We start from the raw sequence: 26263 nt of genomic DNA on the forward strand, positions 1-26263 counted from the left end.
AGCCGTGGTCAGTGGCTAAAAATAGATCCATGCATTCACAGGATTGTAGTTTGGGATATTTACGAGTGTGGATCAAATGAAAACCAATAATATACATTACTATACAAAAAAGCTACAGTTATGTCATTATTTCGACTTAGTCCGCCTCACATGAGACGCGCACATTTCACAGCTTTGGGTGTGCGTCGAAACTTCGTAAGAATATTTTTATAGCTGTGGTTGTAGTCGCTCGTGCATCTACATCTACATCCATACTCCGCAAGTCACCTGACGGTGTGTGGTGGAGGGTACCCTGGGTACCTCTATCGGTTCTCCTTTCTATTCCAGTCTCGTATTGTTGGTGGAAAGAAGGATTGTCGGTATGCTTCTGTGTGGGCTCTAATCTCTCTGATTTTATTATCATGGTCTCTTCGTGAGATATACGAAGGAGAGAGCAATATGCTGCTCGAAAGTTTAACAAAAGCCCGTACAGAGCTACTGAGCGTCTCTCCTGCAGTCTTCCACTGGACTTTATCTATCATCTCCGTATCGCTTTCGCGATTACTGAATGATGCTGTAACGAAGCGCGCTGCTCTCCGTTGGATCTTCTCTTCTATCAACCGTATCTGGTACGGATCCCACACTGCTGAGCAGTATTCAAGCAGTGGGCGAACAAGAGCACTGTAACCTACTTCCTTTGTTTTCGGATTGCATTTCTTCCAATGAATCTGTCTGGCATCTGCTTTACCGACGATCAACTTTATATGATCATTCTATTTTAAATCCGAAATAGCGGAAAGGTCGGGGAAGAAGGCCAGTGTTCACTCTTTCTCCTTGCCGGGGGGTCTCATCCGAGATGTAGATGTAGATGCACGAGCGACTACAACCACTGATCCGTCGGCGATAGAGAGCACTGGGTGCACCCGACTGCAAATTGTTGCTCATGTCGGCACCAATGACTCCCGCCGTCTGGGTTAAGAGCTCATCCTCAATTTGTACAGGCGGTTGGCGGAATTGGTGAAGGCGTAAGGCCTCGCTCGCGGGATGGAATCAGAGCTAACTATTTGTAGTATCGTTCCCAGAAACGATCGCAGACCTCCAGTTTGGAGCCGAGTGGAAGGCTTAAACCAGAGGCTCAGACGATTCTACAGAGATCTGGGGTGCAAATTTCTCGACCTCCGCTGTCGGGTGGAGAAATGTAGGATCCCTCTGAATAGGTCAGGCGTGCACTACACGCCGGAAGCGGCTACAAGGGTAGCGGAGTATGTGTGGAGTGCACATGGGAGTTTTTTAGGTTAGAGAATTCCCTCCCTAGGCCCGACAAGACGCCTCCTGAGACGCGGCAAGGTAGGAGTATGCAAAATGCAACAGGGAATAACAAAATTAACGTGCTAATAGTAAACTGCAGAAGCGTCTATAGAAATATCCCAGAACTGCTCTCATTAATAAACGGTCAAAACGCCCATATAGTACTAGGAACAGAAAGTTGGCTGAAACCAGACGTAAACAGTAATGCAATCCTAAACTCAGATTGGAATGTATACCGCAGAGACAGGCTGGACAGTGAAGGGGGAGGAGTGTTTATAGCGACACGAAGTGCAACAGTATCGAAGGAAATTGACGGAGATATGAAATGTGAAATAATTTTGGTGAAGGTCACGGTTAAAGCAGGCTCAGACATGGTAATTGGATGTCTCTATAGGCCCCCTGGCTCAGCAGCTGTTGTGGCTGAGCACCTAAAGGATAATTTGGAAAATATTTCGAGTAGATTTCCCCACCACGTTATAGTTCTGGGAGGAGATTTTAATTTGCCGGATATAGACTGGGACACTCAAATGTTCTGAAGTTCAGTGGACAAAGTTCAAAACCATCGTCAATATGCGTTAGCTGAGTATGTGCCTAGCAAGGTCGTAAGAGATGGAGAAGAGCCACCGTGGTACAACAACCGAGTTAGAAAACTGCTGCGGAAGTAAAGGGAACTTCACAGCAAGCATAAACATAGCCAAAGCCTTGCAGACAAACAAAAACTACGCGGATCGAAATATAGTGCGAGGAGGGCTATGCGTGAGGCGTTCAATGAATTCGGAAGCAAAGTTCTATGTACTGACTTGGCAGAAAATCCTAAGAAATTTTGGTCTTATGTCAATGCGGTAGGTGGATCAAAACAAAATGTCCAGACGCTCTGTGACCAAGAAGGTACTGAAACAGAGGATTACAGACTAAAGGCCGAAATACTAAATGTCTTTTTCCAAAGCTCTTTCACAGAGGTAGACTGCACTGTAGTTCCTTCTCTAGATTGTCGCACAGATGACAAAATGGTAGATATCGAAATAGACGACAGAGGGATAGAGAAACAATTAAAATCGCTCAAAAGAGGAACGGCCGCTGGCCCTGATCGGATACCAGTTCGAATTTACACAGAGTACGCTAAGGAACTTGCCCCCCTTCTTGCAGCGGTGCACCGTAGGTCTCTAGAAGAGCGTAGCGTTCCAAAGGATTGGAAAAGGGTACAGGTCATCGCCGTTTTCAAGAAGAGACGTCGAACAGTTGCTTAGAACTATAGACCTACATATCTAACGTCGATCAGTTGTAGAATTTTGGAACACGCATTACGTTCGAGTATATTGACTTTTCTGGAGACTAGAAATCTACTCTGTAGGAATCAGCATGGGTTTCGAAACAGACGGTCGAGTGAAACCCAGCTCGCGCTATTGGTCGACGAGATTCAGAGGGCCATAGACACGGGTTCCCAGGTAGGTGCCGTGTTTCTTGACTTCCGCAAGGCGTTCGATACAGTTTCTCACAGTCGTTTTATGAACAAAGTAAGAGCATATGGACTATCAGACCAATTGTGTGTTTGGAATGAAGAGTTCCTAGAAAACAGAACGCAGCATGTCTTTCTCAAAGGAGAGAAGTCTTCCGAAGTACGAGTGATTTCAGTTGTGCCGCAGGTGAGTGTAACAGGACCGTTGCTATTCACAATATACATAAATGACCTTGTGGATGACATCGGAAGTTCACTGAAGCTTTTTGCAGATGATGCTGTGGTGTATCGAGAGGTTGTAACAGTGGAAAACTGTACTGAAATGCAGTAGGATCTGCAGCGAATTGACGCATGGTTAATCTCAATGTAGACAAGTGTAATGTGCTGCGAATACAGAGAAAGATAGATCCCTTATCATTTAGCTACAAAATAGCAGGTCAGCAACTGGAAGCAGTTAATTCCGTAAATTATCTGGGAGTACGCATTAAGAGTAATTTAAAATGGAAAGATCATATAAAGTTGATCGTCGGTAAAGCAGATGCCAGACTGAGATTCATTGGAAGAATCCTAAGGAAATGCAATCCGAAATCATCGCGATTTTTGCCCCTTTAATCATTCTGAATTGCTTGCCTCCCGTCGCTTGTTTAAGTAGGAAGGTGCTAGAAACATTAAAACATCTTTATCTATTGCTGCGGTTGAACGGGTTGCATGGGGCGATCATTTTCGTTCTGCAACAAAATGTCAACAGTCCTCGTTTGCTTCTCGTTGCAGGGCGAAGGTGATTTTGTGATAGATTAGAGTTTCAGCTACTGGACCTGTTAATCTCGTTTCCATGTAATGTTTCAAAATAACCCATTTTTTACTCAGAAAGAGAGTGGGCAAGGGTTTTCCTGCCAATGCTTAAATTTTAGTTTTGGTAAAGAGCTATGGCGCCATTCCCAGCTCGCTAGTTCAGTTTTAGGCTTGTGACAGCGCACCTAGGTTTCGTATACTCTAATAATCCAATGCAGAAGTCCATAGTCTTCGATCTGGAAACGACTTAAGTGTTCCCCACTAGCACTGACTCGATGATGTCTCAGTTAATTGGTCACCTGACGTGACACCCATCTTTCGGACACTTTATTGAATAATAGCACAGGGGGGAAATGGTGTGCCGAACGAACACTAATGTCCAAAATACTGGCTATTTGATTCGCAGTAATAATATTTCTGCTCCATTCATGTACTTTCTGCAGAGACATATGCGAATTGCAATAATTTGGTTTCATCGTACGATGCTTTTCCACAGGTTTAGCTCCTTCATTACACGAAATACGTATCACAGTTCGCTGTTCCAGCCCAGTGTCTGTCGACAGTGCGGCAGCCACCTTTCCGCCGTCACAGGTTTTCTTTCTGTGATGCAACAACAGGCTGCCTGTTGTTGGTCATTTGTCGAAACACAAGGATGTCTCCTGCCATCAACCAAACCTATATTAAAACTTTCCAGGGTTTCGTTTCACTTTTAAGGTTTTCATTTGAATCATCACCGTACTAAGGGTGGGCACGGTTATATGCTGGAAAATAAGCATCAGATAATAGTGATGCCACTTGTCTGATCCTTACGCTTTGAACTGTTATTTGATTATTTTCATCTTGGTTGAGATTGCCGTGGGGGTTTCAAACTGCCACTTGTTAGGTACATGTATGTTGATAGAAATGAGTTTTTCCAGACTTCTGATTGTCTCTGTGAAATTATTTGGGAGCTATCAAATTCCTACAAGACGTTGATTGGCATTGAACACTGGGATGTTTTAGCACTGTCCTGGTGGTAGAGGAGTATTAAACCTATTTCGCCGATTGCCAGTTGCTCCGCTAGCAATGAGAGCAACTACTTTTACAGTGAATTCGTAGCGTGCTGGTTCAGTGCTTAGGCCGAACAAGGACGCGGATTCACTGAGCACCGCTGCAATGGGAAAGCAGAATTCAACAGATACGTTTGGATTTTCAACAACGTCATTTTGTAATACTAAAACGCTCATAAATTAGATATGTGATTGCTTTAGGAAGAAATGTCTGTTCTAGAGATAGCGTTGTTGAGAAGTACCCAAAACGTCCTGTTTCCGGCGTTCGATCCTCGCTACTGCTTAAATTTTGAACAAAAATTGCCAGCAATCGCGGCCGATGACTTCCAATAGAAGAAGTTACCCTCTCACTGCCCACACCCTACTCAAAGAGGGCGGAGGAACGGACATAGATTCAGGTCAGTCTTTTTTCCTTGAGGTGGGAAATTGACACTAAAAGGCGAAAGAAGGAGCAATAATCAACGACATGGACACCACAACACTAATGTGCATCCAAAGAGCATATCGCTTCTAATTCCAAAAGTGTCATGATAATCTCTCCATTAGCAGAAAGTTACGGATTAGACCCCCATTCGGATCTCTGGGTGGGAATGTCAGAAATTTTAAAGTGGTAGGGAAGCTAGAAGATCAGAAAAGGGACAGTCTAGATGCATTGGCGAATAGTGAAGTGAAACTGAAAAAAGACAAGGATTTTTGGTCAGATGAGTATAAGGCACTATCAACAACAGCTGGCCTATCGTTTTGGCAGAGTGGTTCTAAGCGCTTGAGTCCGGAACCGTTCTGCTGCTGCGGTCGCAGGTTCGAATCCTGCCTCGGGCATGGATGTGTGTGATGTCCTTGGGTTAGTTAGGTTTAGGTAGTTCTAATTCTAGGGGATTGAAGAGCTCAGACGTTAATTACCGTAGTCCTCAGGGCCGTATGAACCAAAATCAGTAGAAAACGGAATAACAGGACATACCGACGGCGCAAGCAGAAGATGAAGTGGAAGTGATAGAAAAAGTATAAGAGTATACTGAAAGGGTAATTCAATACGAAAAGGAAAATGAAAATCCAATGGTCATGTAGGATGGAATGCGGTTGTAGGCGAAGGAGCAGAAGAAAGAATTACGGGAGAGTAAAGGGTTTCGTAGAAGGAGTGAGAGAGGAGAAAGATTGTTTTGTGTCCTGCAATAAAGTAGCAATACCTAATACTCTGTTCAGTCACAAATGGAGGTGATATACTTGGCAAACGCCGGGAGATACTGGAGATTACCATTAGGTAGCTATATTACACCATGTTTATGTAGACATAAACAAATTAGATATTGAATTGTAAGGCGCAACATAGACTCAGACCACAATTTAGTAATGATAGGTAGTGGATTGCTGTTTAAGATACTAGTCTGGAAGAATCAGTGTGGAAAGAAATTCTAAGGAATAACGAGATACTGCTAATATTCTCCAATAATGAATACCTCTGTATCCAGTTCAATCGAAGAAGGTTGGACATATCAAAAAGAGATATCACATGCATTGGTACAAGGAACTTAACGGCTAATAAAACAATGGTAAAAGAAGAAATACGTAATTTGATCAACAAAAGTTAGAAGTACAAACATGTTCAGGTAAAATCAGGAATATGGAAATACAAGTCACTTAGGAATGAAATAAATAGGTATTCCAGGGAAGCATCGGCGAAATAGCTGCATAAAAATGTAAAAAAAAATTGAAAGTAGGTTGCCAGGAAGCTGACTCAGCATATAGAATCAAAACAACCGTCGGTGCTATTAAAAGCAATGGCGCCAAAATTAAGAGCGAAATGTGATTTCCAGTGTTAAATGCAGAGGAGAGAGCGGAAAGATGGAAAGAGTTCATTGAAGGCTTCTATGATGAGGAGGACTTCTCTGATGGCATGCCAGAAGAGGAAATTAGAGTCGTCATAAGATTCTGTATTAAATTCGGTATTATAATCAGAATTAAAAGAACTTCGGACGAATTAAGATCAAATAAAGCTGGAAAGTCAACATTCCATCGGAATTTATAAAATCATTTGGGGACATGACAACATAGCGATTAGTCATGTTGGTGTGTAGAATGTATGATACTGGCAATATGCCATCAGACATTCAAAAAACATCACCCACACAACTTCGAAGATAGGAAGAGCCGATAGGTGCGAGAATTATCGCACAGTCAGTTTAACAGCTCTTGCATCCAAGTTTCTGGCAAGAATATTATAGAAGAGAATATAAAAGAAAATTAAGATTTGTAAGATGACTATCAGTTTAGCATTAGGGAAGGTAAAGGCACCAGAGACGCAATTCTGACGTGCTCCATAATGGACACTTTCATTGGATTCGTCGATTTGGGAAAGGCGTTGGACCGTATAAAATGGTGCAAGATTTTCGAAATTCTCAGAAAATTAGGGATAAGCTATAAGAAAAAATTGCTAATATAGAATAAGTACAAGAGCCAAGATCGAAGAGGAAGAGTGGAAGAGCAAGAACGATGTGCCAGGATTAAAAAGGTTGTAAGACAGGGTTGTAGTCTTTCTCCCCCGATGTTGAGTCTGTACACTGAAGAAGAGGTACATGTATAAAAGAACAGTTTAAGAGTGAGATCAAAGTTCAAGATGAAATGATGTCAGTAATACGATTGGCTCGTGACACTGCTGTTCTCAGTAAAAGTGACAAACAATTAAAGGTTCTGTTGACTGGGATGAACACTCTAGTGAATACAGAATATCGTTTGAAAGTTAGTCGAAGGGAAATCAAAGTAATGAGATGTATCAAAAATAACTACCGCGATTATCTTTACTGAAGGAATTCTGCAGCCTAGGCAGAAAATAACGTATGATTGCCGGAGCAAAGAGGACAAAACAAGCAGAGTGGCACTGGAAAAAGGAGTATTTGTGGCCAAGATAAGTCCAATACTTTCAAACGTAGCCCTTAAGCAGAGGAATAAATTTACGACTATGCACGTTTGGAGCATAGCATTGTATGGTAGTGAAACATGGATAGTGGGAAAACTGGAACAGAAGGGAACCGAAGCACGTGAGATGCAGTGCTGCAGAAGAATGCTGTAAAGGTAAGGAATGAGGAGATTCTGCGCAGAATCGGAGAGGAAAGGAATATGCTGAAGGGACTGGATGATGGGACAGCTGCTAAAAGATCACTGAATAACTTACACGGTATTACAGGGTAGTGGAGACGGTATAAAATTGTGGAGCAAGACAGAGACTGGAATACACCTAGCAATTATTAACATTGCAAGTGATACTTGATATGAAATGGTGGTCACCGGACGGTAATTCTTGGCGGGGCGCATCAAACCAGTCAGAAGACTGATGGCCCAGAAATTTTTTTCTGCTACAAAATGATGTGGCCCAATACCCAAAAGGATTTTCTTTAGATTAACAATAGCCGTGGAAGCCCGCGCACATCAGAAGAATATAGTTACACAGTATTTGAATTGCCGCACTGTCTATGTCGACTCCAAATGTTAAAATGTAATAAAGGCTGAAACTTTCCTTTTCTCCATGTTTCGGAGATTCTGTAAGGTCATGCGACATCGCACTCGAGACCGCGGCAAAAATCCACACACTGCTGGCGATGACAGGTGCGAGAGAAATTTCGCGACACAGTGCTCGCAGTTTTAATCTAAAAAGTTTGTTGGCGGAGGCAGATTAATTTTCTGTACTGCTAAACTAGTAAAATCAGTTCAAATGAAGATCATCGGTATCGCTTTGACCCAAGAATTAGGGTTAAACTTCCCAACTCAAAATTCAATAACCAAAAACCTCTTCGCTATCTTACGACTGTCGGGAAATACTACTACTGGACTGCAATGTGGTCACCGGTAGTACATAAACCGCCTCCAACTGGCTACCAGCAACTCCCGCCAGTAAACTCTACTACAACAAAACAGGAATACAGTTGAAAGTCTATAGGGAAAGAGCCTTTAAAAAAATCGATTTCATATTTCCACGGAAACAAATATACATGAATAAGCCAAAACATTATGACCACCTGTTTATTAGCGTGTTGTTCCACTTTTCAAACACAGTACAGCGGTGATTCGGCTGTGTTTGGATTCTACAAGTCCTGATAGGTTTCCAGAATTATACTGCAACAGGTGTGAAGTATACTGCAACAGGTGTCTTCTCACAGATCACTAAATTCCACAAATTACGAGAGGGTGGTTTGTGGGCACGCAGCTGGCGCCAGAAATGTGTTCCAGTAGGTACAGATGAGAGGCATTTGCTGGGTAAGATATCAATCAGGGTTCACCATTATTGTCCTCAAATCAGTGAAACACCATTCTAACCTTCGGTCGCGTAGAGTTTTTCCGCTGGAAGATGTAGTCGCCCTGAGAAATGACTTCAAACGTGGAGGGACAATGGAGGTTCGCAATAATGTTTACTTAGTACACTGCTGTCATGGTATCTTTACATTACTGTCATGTTGCCTCCGAGTACTACCATATGTCCCAAAGAAACCCAGCTCAATGTACCCCATAGCATAATTCTGGTCACACCGGCCTGCGTCTGTGGCACAGTGCACGTTTGGGGCAGCCATTCGCCTGGATGACTGCTGGTTAGGACCCAAACATCGACGTGGCTTGACAAGAAATGTGATTCATTCAGGCTACACGTTTCTACCGATCCATCGTGACAATTCAGTGATACTGCGCCCACAGCAAATCTTAACAGACTATGATGTTGGGTCAATACAGGAACACGTAGGGGTTGTGTTAATGGAGTTACAAGTACAACAATGATATCTGAACAGTGTGATGCGAAAGTCTTGCGCCGGCACCAGAACTGTACTCTGGAGTCACATCTGCACAGGTTTGTGTCTACCATGGATTACACAGTGGGTAATCTCCGACCTCTACGTATTACGAGACGGGAACGTCGATTACCATACAGCCACGCGTTATTCTACGATCCTTCAACCCAGTCGTCCTCCTTAGGCGCTGGTCAACAGCATGTACGAATTTTACGACATGCATAACACTGTGCTGTCTGAGATAGTATTATTTATTCTACTGCCGGTTTCGGTTTTAAACCATCATCAATGGCAGAAAAATTATTGTAGATGTATCACATGGCATTCATGCTCCATGCTTTGACAAGAGCAAAATTGCCGGCCAGAGTGGCCGTGCGGTTGTAGGCTCGACAGTATGGAGCCCAGCGACCGCTACGGTCACAGGTTCGAATCCAGCCTCGGGCATGGATGTGTGTGATGTCCTTAGGTTCGTTAGGTTTAATTAGTTCTAAGTTCTCGGCAACTGATGACCTCAGAAGTTAAGTCGCATAGTGCTCAGAGTCATTTGGACCATTTGAACCAAGACCATAATTGCCAATAGAAATGAAATATTGTTGTAAGATTAAAATAAAAAAACATATGATGGCGCACTAACAAAAGGACAACATGTCAATCAGCCATCATATTTTAATCTTGCTACAATTTTTCCTTTTTATTGGCAATTATGGCCTTCAGTGGTAACGTATGTCAGAGCAAGTATGACATGCGATGCATCTGTGATAATTTTTCTGCCGTTGATGAAGGTTTAAGACCAACACCGGTAGCAAAATAAATAACATGATAGACAGCACAGTGTTAAGCGTTTGTAAAATCGTTAAACCACCTTCTTGTAGGCGCTCACGACAGTCGAACGCAAACAGCCGTCCAGCTTCATCGTTCCAGAGATTCTTGTTTCCAGCCACAGCGCCACAGCTATGTGCCTTTTGTCAGACGACATCCGCATTTGCGGCCCAGTTTTCGCTATAACGACTGCCCACCCGTCTCTCTTCCACTGACACTCTTTCCTTACTGCGTCACATTCCTGCAGGAGGCATTCAACCTCGTGGTAGGCACTGGTCGTAATATTTTGGCTTATCAGTACATCTTACAGGCTTCCACTAAATTTCGTCAAATCCGTCTATTTCAGTAAATCACTACCGTCCCACGAAATACTGGTTCACTGTCTGAAATAACTATGAGCTCTACATATAGAGCAAGTGCGCGAAGGCGGCACTCGCCCAAGATACCGAAACGCTCAGCCCGACATCTATCCCCGAACCCGGGAACATGCTGTCCGAATCTCTCAATTTTCCATACTCCAAGTATTAACTCAGTTGATCATAAATGACGGTCCTTTCTCAAATTTTGAAATATATTACGCCAAAGGGAACATAATTTCTACAATGTACTATGGCTTCTCTATACGGAATTCTTTTGTATTTATGTCCTACGTCCAAACACAGTCAGTATCAAAATGTAGGCATTTTCATTGGTCGTTCCCTGCTCCTGTTTACAGAGATGCTGTTCCCCACGAGTACTTTCAGGTTTATGTGCAATGCGTGTTGAAAAATATTGGCAACGATCAGGAAATCACTCGACCTTGTATCGACGTCGTACGAGGGTGAGTCAAAAGAAAATTTGAAATATTTTTCAAATACTATTTTTTGTGCAGAAGTGGTTCAAAGCTGTATCACTTTCCTAAATAATCTCCCCCACGCTCAATGCAAGTTCAAAAATGGTTCAAATGACTCTGAGCACTATGCGACTTAACATCTATGGTCATCAGTCCCCTAGAACTTGGAACTACTTAAACGTAACTAACCTAAGGACATCACACAACACCCAGCCATCACCAGGCAGAGAAAATCCCTGACTCAGCCAGGAATTGAACCCAGGAACCCGGGCACGGGAAGCGAGAACTCTACCGCACGACCTCGAGCTGCGGACTCAATGCAAGTCCTCCAGTGCTTGTAAAGTGCGTAAATTCCATCAGGAAAATTCTTTGGTAGTCCGCGCAACCACTCATGCACCGAGTGGCGTACCTGTTCGTCAGAACGTAACTTACTTCCTCCCATTGCGTCTTTCAATGGTCCAAATATATGGAAATGACTTGGGTCAAGATCTGGTGAGTATGGTGGATGAGGAAGACGCTCCAAATGGAAGCGAACCCAGGTTTCGTCCCCAGTAACGATTCTTGCAAATAAGCCATCACCTTCTCGTTTAAAGCGCCGATGAAGTTCTTCTCAAGCATCATCAAGTCGTTCTCACACTTCAGGAGTCAGCTGCCGTGGCACCCATCTTGTAGACACTTTGTGAAACTGGAGCACATCATGCACAATGTGTTATTCTGACCCACGACAAACCTGTAAACATGCTGCACTGTCATTCAATGTCACTCGCCGGTTTTCTTTCACTATGGCTTCAAATGCTGCAATGTTCTGTGGAGTCACAACAAGTTGTGCCTGACTTGGACGAGGAGCATCTTCCACTAAAGTCACACCATTAGCGAACTTCCTACTCCATTTGTAGACTTACTGCTGTGACAAACATGCATCACCATAGTGCACCTTTATTCGTAGACGAATTTCAATAGGTTTCGCACCTTCACTACGTAAAAACCGAATAACAGAACGCTGTTCTTCCCTGGTGCAAATCGCAAGTGGGGCGGCCATCTTTATACTGATACTGTGACGGTGTGTTTGAATGATCACTAAGCTACCACCGACAGGGCATTCTACACGCAGTTCTTAGCACGCTTACCAACTTACAGGATAAAAGCACGAATTTCGATTTGTTATTTGATATTTAAGGTTTTCATTTCACTCACCCTCATGAAACCTCGTTACCACCGGTTTAGGGGCGTACTGGAAATGCCAGCCAATTACTACCCGACTGGAGAAACACTCTTTCCACCACGTTCTCAGTGCCCACAGAAACGAGAAAACGCCACCTTCGGGAAACGATGTAGTTCTGCAGCCACTGATTTACTGGTCCACACAATGACCAGCACACGCTGAAATAGTAAAGAAGAAGTCACTACAAAAGTAATCAGGTGTGCAGAATTATCAAGGAAAGGACAGGCACAGCTCAGTGCACCTGTAACCCATGCGGACACAGGCACTGATTCATTTACTTTAAGAGCATTCCTTGTCCGAAGAACCAACGGCATTGTAGACATATAGTGAGATGAACCACGATCTCTGTTATACACTTCACATATCTGAAAAGTACGATAAGCAATAACTTCTCGGCTGTTAAATGTCTCCAGCCCTGATACAGTCACCTCTTTACACGACGAACTAGAGCCAGAGTAATCCAACCATTACCATGTTCACTAGCATCAGCATTAGTAAGAGTAAACTTCAGTAGGTGCGCAAGTTATTCTTCATGGTCCGTCCGTGTTTTGTGGATGCGTACTATATTTTACACTTAGTAATGCTGAAGCTAGTGCATATGGTAACGGCTGGGCTACTCTGGCTCTAGTTCGTGGTGGTAAAGTGGTGACTGTATCAGGACGGGAGACTTTTAACAGCCGAGAGGTTATTGCTTATCGTACAATTCAGATTTGTGAAGTGTATAACAGAGATCGTGGTTCATCTCAATATATGTCTAAAATGCCGCTGGTTCTTAGGAAAAGGGATCGTCGTAAAGTAAATGAATTAGAGTCTGTGTTAAAGTTGCACTGAATTGTACCAAGATTAAAGTTGTTGGTGATGTGACACATTACTATATAAACTGAAATACAGTACCTGTCCTTTCCTTGAGAACATAAGAAAATAATAGAAATTACACGACAGCAAGAAACCTGTTGGGTCATGGTAAATGACCCATCCCAAGTCATCCAGATACTGATTCGCCAACAGACACTGACATCCCAGAGGAGGTAATCATGGCTCCCACCTTTGATTGCTGCCAGTTGCTACGATATGTATCTCCGATAAGCTAATGTACTATGAGCGGCGTTCTACGTACTTTGCGATGCCCACTGGGCGTTCTAGCGTGACGCTACTAGTTTTACTTAGCAGAGCAGACTAATCTGTTTTATTTTTATATCTGTAAGGAAGAAAACATACCACTCTAGTATAATTTTTCAAATCTACCTAATTCTGATGTTCATCCTGTGAGAGGTGCAGTGAAAATTAATAGAGGTTTATTCTCTCAGTTCACACTCAACCCCTGATAAACGTGGGATATGCGCTGCCTAGAGTGCAAGTGCATAGTATTACCCGAGCTGTGGTCATTTTGTTATCAGGATATCGAGCGAAGAGTGGGGCCGAGTGATCCTTTGGTGCACCAGGGAGCTAGAGAAACATCATTCAATTAACAATCATTTGACGGCGAGAGTTTTACAATCACTCCGTCGTCTTCCGGCGATGCCTAGCATTGACTGCTCTGCATCCGCGCTACTTGAAAGTGTGAGTTGGCGTCTCGATGCCCGGCGAGGAACTTGCTGAGCGCAGGTCCTGCCGTTGTCTCTGCTCAGCGCCGCGATCCTTAGGAGGGTACGGTGGCTTTGTGTCTCCGTAGCCCAGACTGCGTCGAAGCTTCAGCGCTCTCATTGAGTGAGACTGTGCTTAGTCCCAATTCCAGAGTACTGGATACTCCTGTTGTGGGTTGTCGAGATCGCGTGGAGGCAGAGGATTTAACAGCAACACAAAGGACAGCCAGAGTGGTGGTACCAGCACACAACCGGTAAGGAGGTGCTTGTATTGCCTAAGTAGTGGCAACACTGCACGCAGCGCCGAAGTTGATCAGCTTGCAGATGGACGACCGGTTCTTCATCCATGGAAGATTGGCCCGGCCTCCACCCTCAATAAGTCCGATTCTACCTGGCAGAACTGCGGCACGCATATCAGAAGTGTCCTCTATGGCCAGAAAGACAGCTGTGGACTTGCAGCAGTTGTCTCCAAGTTGGCAGCAGCTTGTGTGGGGACGGGCTGAATTCACTAAAGCATTCTGAAACATAATAGAGGCTGTATTCCATCATTATTCTTGATTAAAAAAATGGTTCAAATGGAGCTCAGCACTATGGGACTCAACTGCTGTGGTCATCAGTCCCCTAGAACTTAGAAGTGCTTAAACCTAACTAACCTAAGGACATCACACACATCCATGCCCGAGGCAGGATTCGAACCTGCAACCGTAGCAGTCGCACGGTTCCAGACTGCGCACCTAGAACCGCGAGACCACCGCGGCCAGCATCCTTGATACAAATGGAATGGCTCTGAGAACGAGCTTCTTACTCCTTACTAAGCAGTGGACTCTCCCACGCCTTCATTAGTGTGGTGACCATCACAAAAGATCTACTGTCACCTCTGAATTTGTTTGTAATTACCTCGAGGAGTTTACAGGATGCGGGCCTGTGACATCGTCCAAAAGTCAGTAGGCTTACCCAGCAATAAGGGCCCATCGGTGGAAGAAGTGGTCGAATGTTGTTCGAAGAAGAGCGGTTTTAAGGAAAGAAGGAAGAAAATTCTGTGGAAAGCGACACGGGGAAAAAATCTCCGCGCCCGGATTCCCGGGTTTGATTCCGGTCGGGGTCAGGGATTTTCTCTGCATCGTGATGACCGGGTGTTGTGTGGTGTCCTTAGGTTACTTAGGCTTAAGTAGTAGTAAGTTCTAGGGGACTGATGGCTATCGATGTTAAGTCCCATAGTGCTCGGAGCCATATGAACCATTTTTCGAAAAATCTCTGTGACAGGCTGTGAGGGCAGTAGGACTAGACGTCGTTGTCTTGCTATCTGCGTAAGACCATGCAAGGACATGATTACGTCAGTAGCGGGTATCTCGCAGTGCTCAGTACTACTGCAGTAGCCAGTGTCCGTCATTAGGTTGTCAGTCCGATCGGTAGGAGGTATCGACCCTGCAGGGCACTGACGGTATCTCCTTTGCGACGTTCTGTCTTTCATTTAACACATTTTCCAAATTCTGTGTCTGCTTTAACAAGCCAAGTCGTCATCTGGGTGGTCGATATGATCATAAAATCGGTCTCTCTGTGTGAAGGTTGACTCGGCAGTTTGAGGAGCTTGAGAAGAGCGGAGGTTTTACAGCAGGCGATGACATCCCTCCGCCCCCCCCCCCCCACACACACACACACACTTGTGACTTTATGTGTACTCGTTTCCTGAGCGTGTCACCGTTCTCGAGTAATCTAGTATTCAACTGCAGAGTCTTCGAACATGCAGAGTCTGCATCCAGAAATGTGTTCTGATGAAACCTCTAGGTGACTTTACTACATTTAATCTCGTTACAGCTGAGCAGTCTGTGTGCTATGCGCTGTGGTCAGATTGATGAATTAGTTGTTCTTGCTTTCACTCTTGCACAGTCCGATGGAGCTACCTCCAAGCTTTCGTGAAGATACTCTTTTTCGACACCATTGAGCATCCGGCAGTCGCGCCCCACTTAGCGGTATCTCAGTCAGTTTATATACAATTCTTGTTCCTACACTTACATACTCTTCTACTGTGTAGTAGAGAGAAGAAACTGCAGAACACTACGCCTAGTCTGAACATCTATACTTGCACTAAAATTCATTGAAGAGATAGTGCATAATGTGTAGTGTTCCAACAGTTCATGATCAAAAACTTCATACGTTTTTCAGCGAAATTCACACCCGATTATAAAACCTATCAAAACCGTAGTTCAGAATGGCTACGAATAGTAGAAGAATGACAAATGTCAGAGGTACACAAATACACTCGTGGAAATTGAAATAAGAACACCGCGAATTCATTGTCCCAGGAAGGGGAAACTTTATTGACAAATTCCTGGGGTCAGATACATCACATGATCACACTGACAGAATCACAGGCACATAGACACAGGCAACAGAGCATGCACAATGTCGGCACTAGTACAGTGTATATCCACCTTTCGCAGCAATGCAGGCTGCTATTCTCCCATGGAGACGATCGTAGAGATGCTGGATGTAGTCCTGTGGAACGGCTTGCCATGCTATTTCCACCTGGCGCCTCAGTTGGACCAGCGTTCGTGCTGGACGTGCAGACCGCGTGAGACGACGATTCATCCAGTCCCAAACATGCTCAATGGGGGACATATCCGGAGATCTTGCTGGCCAGGGTAGTTGACTTACACCTTCTAGAGCACGTTGGGTGGCACGGGATACATGCGGACGTGCATTGTCCTGTTGGAACAGAAAGTTCCCTTGCCGGTCTAGGAATGGTAGAACGATGGGTTCGATGAGGGTTTGGATGTACCGTGCACTATTCAGTGTCCCCTCGACGATCACCAAAGGTGTACGGCCAGTGTAGGAGATCGCTCCCCACACCATGATGCCGGGTGTTGGCCCTGTGTGCCTCGGTCGTATGCAGTCCTGATTGTGGCGCTCACCTGCACGGCGCCAAACACGCATACGACCATCATTGGCACCAAGGCAGAAGCGACTCTCATCGCTGAAGACGACACGTCTCCATTCGTCCCTCCATTCACGCCTGTCGCTACACCACTGGATGCGGGCTGCACGACGTTGGGGTGTGAGCGGAAGACGGCTAACGGTGTGCAGGACCGTAGCCCAGCTTCATGGAGACGGTTGCGAATGGTCGTCGCCGATACCCCAGGAGCAACAGTGTCCCTAATTTGCTGGGAAGTGGCGGTGCGGTCCCCTACGGCACTGCGTAGGATCCTACGTTCTTGGCGTGCATCCGTGCATCGCTGCGGTCCGGTCCCAGGTCGACGGGCACGTGCACCTTCCGCCGACCACTGGCGACAACATCGATGTACTGTGGAGACCTCACGCCCCACGTGTTGAGCAATTCGGCGGTACGACCACCCGGCCTCCTGCATGCCCACTATACGCCCTCGCTCGAAGTACGTTAACTGCACATACGGTTTACGTCCACGCTGTCGCGGCATGCTACCAGTGTTAAAGACTGCGATGGAGCTCCGTCTGCCACGGCAAACTGGCTGACACTGACGGCGGCGGTGCACAAATGCTGCGCAGCTAGCGCCATTCGACGGCCAACACCGTGGTTCCTGGTGTATCCGCTGTGCCGTGCGTGTGATCATTGCTCGTACAGCCCTCTCGCAGTGTCCGGAGCAAGTATGGTGGGTCTGACATACCGGTGTCAATGAGTTCTTTTTTCCATTTCCAGGAGTGTATATGACGACCTTAATACACGAACACTTTCAATGCCAAAGTATGCCTGTACTGCCACTCGATTTTTATAGCAGACAACGGAGTACATATGAAAATGTTTAGGTTGCCACACTTATAAATGTCTAATTAAAATTAACCGTTCAATGTAAAAGCCCAATACGTCTGTGGAAGTGATATTTCGTCAGCATAGATCGTACTCCGCTGTCTCCACTCGGTGCAACTCACCACAAACGGAGTCCGAAACGCGCTGTACAATTTTCAAAATACGTTTATAGCACCTTGCTGCATGGTCATAAATTCTGTATATAACCTTCCGTGAATCAGTGAATACAACGATGTGAAGTCGGAGTACATTGACTGCCGACTCTTCTTCGTGCTCCCGAGCCCGTTCCTTCTACAGCGTGTTTCATAGCACTTGTTAGAGGGAAAGCCCGTATCAATTTTTCTCACTTTTGAAAGAGCGTTCAGCAAATCCTCTGATTTCGTTGTCGGTCTGAAAGACCTCAATCTTGTCACTTGATATCTCATTTTCCCTGCTTTACCAAATAATTTAATAACTTTGACCACAGTGCGCTAGATATTCTACAATGATACATCTAGAGTAGAAACAAATGCGAATAACTGTTGAAATACCCCCCAATCTCAAAAAAGCGCCTATTGCTATGATGTCTATCTGGTCCTCATACCATATTTGGTGCTCGCAAGTTTAATACAGAGCTTATCTAAATTTCAGTAAAATTAACAAAAAAACACCAATAACTCCCGAAATAATGCTAACTAGGGCAAGATGCTCCGGACCCAGGTGTGCTTTGGCATCCTGAATGTAGCACCGTAATAAAAATAATAGGTCATACTACTACTAAATTTCAATGACCTGGAAAGAATTTAATAACGCTAATCTCACGGATAACGGATCGCTGCTCTGCTGCAGCTGGTAGATGATCCATACTAAAGGCCCAATAGGGCTCGTCTCTCTACAAATCGTCTATCAGCACTTACATTCATGTCGGGAAACTTACTATGGCATCCACTTCAGTCCTATGCAAAACCTGAGTCACACAAGAAGTGTTTATAAAGCAGAGTCGTACGTATTAATTAGCTGTTCCTCTGTCAGAATTAAACATCCTGACGTTTAATTTGATTTTATTTACTGACTTATTTATTTACTACACTCACGTACCATGGGAATGTTATTTCTACATCTACATCTACATCTACATCCGTACTCCGCAAGCCACCTTACGGTGTGTGGCGGAAGGTACCCTGAGTACCTCTATCGGTTCTCCCTTCTATTCCAGTCTCGTATTGTACGTGGAAAGAAGGATTGTCGGTATGCTTCTGTGTGGGCTCTAATCTCTCTGATTTTATCCTCATGGTCTCTTCGCGAGATATACGTAGGAGGGAGCAATATACTGCTTGACTCTTCGGTGAAGGTATGTTCTCGAAACTTTAACAAAAGCCCGTACCGAGCTACTGAGCGTCTCTCCTGCAGAGTCTTCCACTGGAGTTTATCTATCATCTTCGTAACGCTTTCGCAATTACTAAATGATCCTGTAACGAAGCGCGCTGCTCTCCGTTGGATCTTCTCTATCTCTTCTATCAACCCTACCTGGTGCGGATCCCACACTGCTGAGCAGTATTCAAGCATTGGGTGAACAAGCGTACTGTAACCTACTTCCTTTGTTGTCGGATTGCATTTCCTTAGGATTCTTCCAATGAATCTCAGTCTGGCATCTGCTTTACCGACGATCAACTTCATATGATCATTCCATTTTAAATCACTCCTAATGCGTACTCCCAGATAATTTATGGAATTAACTGCTTCCAGTTGCTGACCTGCTATTTTGTAGCTAAATGATAAGGGACCTATCTTTATATGTATTCGCATCACATTACACTTCGCTACATTGAGATTCAATTGCCATTCCGTGCACCATGCTGCAGATCCTCCTGCATTTCAGTACAATTTTCCATTGTTGCAACCTCTCGATACACCACAGCATCATCTGCAAAAAGCCTCAGTGAACTTCCGATGTCATCCACCAGGTCATTTATGTATATTGTGAATAGCAACGGTCCTATGACACTCCCCTGCGGCACACCTGAAATCACTCTTACTTCGGAAGACTTCTCTCCATTGAGAATGACGTGCTGCGTTCTGTTATCTAGGAACTCCTCAATCCAATCACACAATTGATCTGATAGTCCGTATGCTCTTACTTTGTTCATTAAACGACTGTGGGGAACTGTGTCAAACGCCTTGCGGAAGCCAAGAAACACGGCATCTACCTGTGAACCCGTGTCTAAGGCCCTCTGAGTCTCGTGGACGAATAGCGCGAGCTGTGTTTCACACGATCGTCTTTTTCGAAACCCATGCTGATTCCTACAGAGTAGATTTCTAGTCTCCAGAAAAGACATTATACTCGAACATAATACGTGTTCCAAAATTCTACAACTGATCGACGTTAGAGATATAGGTCTATAGTTCTGCACATCTGTTCGACGTCCCTTCTTGAGAACGGGGATGACCTGTGCCCTTTTCCAATCCTTTGGAACGCTTCGCTCTTCTAGAGACCTACGGTACACCGCTGCAAGAAGGGGGGCAAGTTCCTTCGCGTACTCTGTGTAAAATCGAACTGGTATCCCATCAGGACCAGCGCCTTTCCTCTTTTGAGCGATTTTAATTGTTTCTCTATCCCTCTGTCGTCTACTTCGATATCTACCATTTTGTCAACTGTGCGACAATCTAGAGAAGGAAGCACAGTGCAGTCTTCCTCTGTGAAACAGCTTTGGAAGAAGACATTTAGTAATTCGGCCTTTAGTCTGTCATCCTCTGTTTCAGTATTTCCCGTAACATGCGTTAAAATCCATGTTGGGTGCAAGAAAAACTAGGTCAATTATTGGAAGAAATACCTTTAGGATCAAGGAACACAGCGTGTAATCAATACGATGGATGTGGGGCACATTTTTCGCTGATGGATAGAAATTAGTTGCAGAGACCATTCCCAAATCGTAGGATTCGACGCGGAGAAGATGTGTTTCGGCCGGCTCGTTCGCCAGACTTGACACCTCTGGTGTCAAGATAGAATTTTCAGAGTGTGTGCTTTGTTAAGCGCCGATGTGATAAGTAATACCACTCTATCCGTTATACGAATATTGCACAACTGTATTGATACCAATGGTCATCACTTCTAACACCTTCTGTAAATGGACGTACATGCCACCTATATGACCTTTGCTGACTTTCAAAGACTATTACACATCACTGTATTCGTCTCGATTGTCGCTATCAGAAAAGAAGTACCAAACTATAACATCCCATTTTAAAAACTCAGTTGACCTTCATATCTCTGAAGCGATCCCATCAAGCAACAAAAAACCAACGTGATATTGTGGCCCCCATTGTCCCATGCAACTTTTTTCCCACAAACGTTTCACCCACTATCATATTTTCGGAGTTATTCTTGGTGGCAATACTTAGTGAGTAAAACTGTATAACACAACTGCTGGCGCATTTGTCAGGTTGGTCACAGCTGCAGGATATCAAGATTTACGTGAGTTTGAACGTGACGTTATAGTTGGCGCGCGAGCGGTGGGAGAGCATTTCCAAGGTAGCAATGAAGTGGGGATTTGATGACTGCACGAAACAACGCTTCATGCCTGGCCTGGATCCGTCAACACTGCCATTGAACTGTTCATGACTGGAAACACGTTGCCTGGTCGGACGAGTCTCGTTTCAAATTGTATCGAGCGGATTTACTTGTACGGATATGGAGACAACCTCAATAGGCATGGACCCTGCATGTCAGCAGGTGGCTGTTCAAGCTGGTGGAGGACCTGTAATGGTGTGGGGAGTATACAGTAGAAGTGATATAGGACCCCAGATACGTCTAATACGATACTGACAGATGACACGTACGTAAACATTCTGTATGACAACCTGCATCCATTCATGTCCACTGTTCTTTGCGACGGACTTGGGTGATTGTAGGAGGTCAGTGCGACACCCCACACGTCGAGAATTGCTACAGAGTGGCCCCAGGAACACTGTTTTGAGTTTAAACACTTCCGCTGGGCACCAAACTCCCCAGACGTGAATATTAATGAGTATACCTGGGATGCCTTGCAACGTGCTGTTCAGAAGAGATTTCCACCTCCTCGTACTCTTACGAATTTATGGACAGCCCCGCAGGATTTATGGTGTCAGTTCCCTCCAGCACTACTTCATACATTAATCCAGCCCTTGCCACGTCGTGTTGCGGCACTTCTTCGTGCTCGCGGAGGCATACACGATATTAGACAGGTAGAGGAAAGGTGCCTAATATAAGACACACTTTTGAAAACCCATTTGAAAGACCTAAAAGTAGGTGCAGCTGTATTTTTTATGATTGTAATAAGATCTTGCATTATTTAATTTTATCATACAATTATCGTATTTGCAATAACAAGCAATCTTTTAGTTATTAAATCTTCACAAACAAGGCATTTCGTAGAAATGAGATCAAGGTTTCCTAATATGAGATAGTAATAACATTTTGCTTTCATTATTTTATTACATAGTAATCACACATGAATATAAAATTTTTACATGTTCATTCATTTCTGTTATCCTTCACTCATTTCACACTACTTAGGTTTATATTTACGACATCCGGGGCAAACAAAATTGTATTCTGTGACACCGCATTATTCATGAGCCCAGCGATAACATTTCGTGCACTGTGGCCATTTCTCCCCATGTTTGCCTTCAGAAAACCGCCCAGTACAGAACAGACACTCTGCGTCATTGTCACCACTGCTGTCTGAATCCCCACTGTCATTATGAAGGACATCGGATGCCGAGTCACTAGACGATTCTTCTGCTTTAGATCTAAGATTGGAAAATTTTCCACTCTTCTCCCCAAATAAATTTCTCGCTGCTTTCTTAGCTTCAGCCTCTGATTTCTTCTGTTTAGATTCTGGCAATTACTTCACATAAGGAGTTGAAGTTAGTAACGCAGCAGAGCACGAACGCGATGTTTGACCTATTACACTATCTCCAGGTGGTTTTGCGATGTGTGGGAGAGGTCTGATGTCTACCGGGCTGACAGCTTGACCATCAACATTAGTAGTTTCATTTCCGTTTTTGGCATTTCTTTCTTGAATAGCGTTACCATGGCGATGAATTGAAAATTCATGTTGCCTAAAGATGTTTCTGTTACATGGGATGAGACATGTTTTTCTGAATCCATTCACAGATGCTTCCACTGCTGCTGCTCGGTTGTAAGCTGCCCCAAATAACTTGGCTATTCATAATGGGGTGACAACACGACCTGTGTTACTTGCCAACCACGTTTCTATCACATGGACATAGTAGGTTTTCAAAGGCTCCATAAATCCGACCTCAAGTGGCTGCAATTTATGCGTTGAGTGAGGTGGCAAACTTACAATATGAACATTATTTTCACGTGCTTTATCTAACACATCGAGAATTTACATGACTCACAAAATGATCAAACCACTGAGTAAATACGTGAGTGTTTATCCAGCCACTTGGATGACAAGCTGATATTGGTCCTGCAGGTGCACCGTCCATCAAGTTCCAGAAAACATTCCAACTTCTGATTATAAGACTAGTCAAAGTAATCCCTATTTATGATAATTTAATCGAATTAGAATAAACGCAGTTACCAAAATTTTACTACAATAAATGATGAAATATTGTTATCGCATGACAGTATTGGGTAAATTACATATAAAAAATCGAGAGAGAAAGAATTCCCCTAATATGCGAAAGGTATCGTAATATGCGACACTGTCGTGTATTTTGATCCCCCGTACTATCGCATATTATGAATTTCGCCATCTTACACAAAGAATCACGCACTTGGTAACAATGTTCGTTGGAAAATTAAACTAATTGTCAATAATTATAGGTAGTACAGTTACAAATAACAACAATAAAAGATTGCAGTAATATCTCCTCACCTTTAGCCTGAAATATTGTCTCAACACCGATGTCGCAAAAACTCCAAACACAAGAAATTTTGTATAAACCTCTACGTACTGTGTCCGGCTCAACTATGGCGTCCTACTCGCTGTGTCGTAGTCTGGCACACAATAGACGTGTTTACGAAACTCTCCACCAGAGAACAACGTCTAACATGAGCACAGTTGGGGAGTCTGATATTAGGGAACTATCGAATAATAGGCACCTTTCCTCTATAGCAGTTGCTTTGGTTCTTCAGCGTATTATTAAGATATTCTAAAAGTAAAATGTCACTTTTTGACAAATTTTTCATCATACGTACTGTCAATAATTTTGTTAGATACTGTAGTAGTAAAGGTCAGTTGCGAAGTGACGCTATGTTCTCAACCTGTACGACGTCAGACGCTAGCGGATTTTCACGGACTGTTGCAGCGCCCCTGCAGGCGATGGTGGCGGCGTCACCGGTGGAGCCACTGCCACAGCCTCCTGGCCCGTCACGTGACCTGCCCGGGGCGGCGTCTGCCTCGGGGGCGGCGGGGGCAGCAGGTGCGGGGGCGAGCGTGAGTTCGGGAGCGCGCCGCGGCGCCGTGTCGAGGGGCGCGAGAGTGACGCCGGCGCACTGGCTGCTGCCGCTGCTGTTGATGCCGCTGCTCACGCCAGCCGCCGCTGACTGCCGGTGACGCTCGACGGTTCTGCAGCGGGCGACGTAGAGCTGCTGGTCTGCTCGGGCGGGCAGGAGCTGCCACCTGCTTCCGGATGTCAGGGCAGCCTCGACATACTTCACCTCTCTCACAGCCTACGTCTGCACAACGGCAACGATTTCAGATGGAGTCACACGATGAAAACAATAATCCTGGAACGCTGTAGTAACATACCAGTATAAAACCCACTCTACGTGGTAGTGCAGTACCTGGTGTAGAGCAGCTGGCGAGCGTGGCTCGCTTTTAAGCAGTAAATGAAAACAGAAAACAGTTGTTCGTCCAACATGACTGCATACCTTTTGCTAAGGACAAGCCATAAATTGCCATCCCCTTCAGATATATGATATCAACTGCAAAATCGCATCACATGGAAGAAATAGCAGCTGCACCGAAGTCTGCCGTGGAACGCTCAACCTGGAAATCTTCTTCTTTGAAAAATGTGACAGTGTTGTAATAAACTTTCGAAGTGATACAAACTGCTGTGCATTTTTGAAGCAGGTATTCTCGAGCGAAATTGAACATTTTCATGTGAATTTTAATACTGACTGTATATAAGCAAACGTACGCTACACAACGAAGGTATGTGGCAAAGTGAACTCTGTTAAATCCACAACGTGAATGGAGACTTCATTTTTTGCAAAGACTTGTTGGCTTTTCGGCGTTTCTCACTACCTACTTTCTCCTTTTGCGAAACAATACTAAACCTGCCACACGTCACAGACATTCCATACATTCTTCTGACGTAACCGAGATCAGATAATGTTTTAATAGGCTATTAGATGGTATATAATTGCCTAACTGAATAAATGAAAAAAAAAAGAATTCCATTGCATCGAAAGTATCTGACGAATCGCTGTGAGAACGTGCTGTAATATCTGTCAAATGCGTTCTTCTCATCTGATATCAAGGCATATGTACTGCTACACTATAAACGAATGAATTCCTCCAGTGGTGCAACATCATTCCATTCAAGACTTTTGCAAAACAAGATAGTATAACGACTAATGAGTATGGTTGCCGTTGGGTAGTTGAACTGGCGCACAGGGCAGTGACTATCTCTTGCTTCTGTTCTCTTACGACACTATGTCACCCAGGGATAACAATGCGCTTTCCAGAGACGCTGCAAACTGTCAAGTTCCCTCCGAGGACAGAATTCCCTTCGTTGGACGAGACGAATGGTTACACCACAATACATCAACCCTCACCTGTCTCTCATGGATGTTGTCTTCGATAATTTTCCAGAAAATACGCTTGCAGGAAGGCCGTTTGCTTGTAGATTTTGCTGACCCCGAGTACAGAAAATATTTTCGTCCTGCTTTCTGCAAATTACACACGCCAGTGAACATTGTAAACCACTTTTGTAAACGTGGAGTGTTGTTAAGTAACGTAGGAACTGTTGTTCCTTCCGCATATCAATTAGTCTGTGTTTTATCGGATACCTGAGAGTAAAAGCTTTCCTATTGCATTTCACGAAGGCTGGACATGGGAAAGATGAGCGAGAAGGTAATTTTGTGTAACTGTGTACTGTACATTACTTTGTTATGATGTATGTGTGAGAGATGTATGTTATTAGATGTAAAACTGTGTAATAACTATCATATGAATAATTAAATACTCCTGTTTACTAAGAAAAAAAGTAAGACTTTTACTGCCGTAAATTCCTAAAATGTTATATTCCGTTTCTGACTGCCACTGGAAACAACACAAATAGTGTATCTGCTATAAACAAATTTGAAACAAGTGTTTCACTATACATAGTTTCACAGATTAAGGAAAAAACTCATAGTTTTTCGTGTTAGTTGTTCTGTTCTTTGTTACATGACTTAAGGACACAATTAACTGAACATTCATCAGGTGTCATTTTGCAGCCCAACGACGCCCGAATGCAGGTTGCTGCATCAACTCAACATTTCCTTCTGTGGCTGAATCCAGAGATGTTAGTTCGACCATAGCTCTGTTTTTCAGTTTCAGAGTAGAGAGGTAATCACAGTGCTGCCCAATGGTAATTTGAGGTACAAATCGACTTTAGGGGCTGCATAACAGCAGGACCAGGGACAATCCATAAGATCGTCAATCAACGTTGAACTTCAGTGCATGACATCGTCAA

The 26263-nt window shown here is 44.2% G+C and overlaps 1 protein-coding gene across 1 annotated transcript in view; it reads left to right on the forward strand.

Moving 5' to 3' along the window:
* Nucleotides 1-25792, forward strand: part of LOC126281991 (lachesin-like) — a 1255045-nt gene extending 1229253 nt beyond the window's left edge. Inside the window, exon 10 of the mRNA XM_049981377.1 lies at nucleotides 23888-25792. Coding sequence (XP_049837334.1) covers nucleotides 23888-24135 — 248 coding nt within the window. The 3' untranslated portion in view covers nucleotides 24136-25792. The remainder of the gene's footprint in view (nucleotides 1-23887) is intronic.
* The last annotated feature ends 471 nt before the right edge of the window (nucleotides 25793-26263 follow it).

This window comes from Schistocerca gregaria, chromosome 7, assembly GCF_023897955.1.
Source record: "Schistocerca gregaria isolate iqSchGreg1 chromosome 7, iqSchGreg1.2, whole genome shotgun sequence".
Lineage (NCBI taxonomy): Eukaryota > Metazoa > Arthropoda > Insecta > Orthoptera > Acrididae > Schistocerca > Schistocerca gregaria.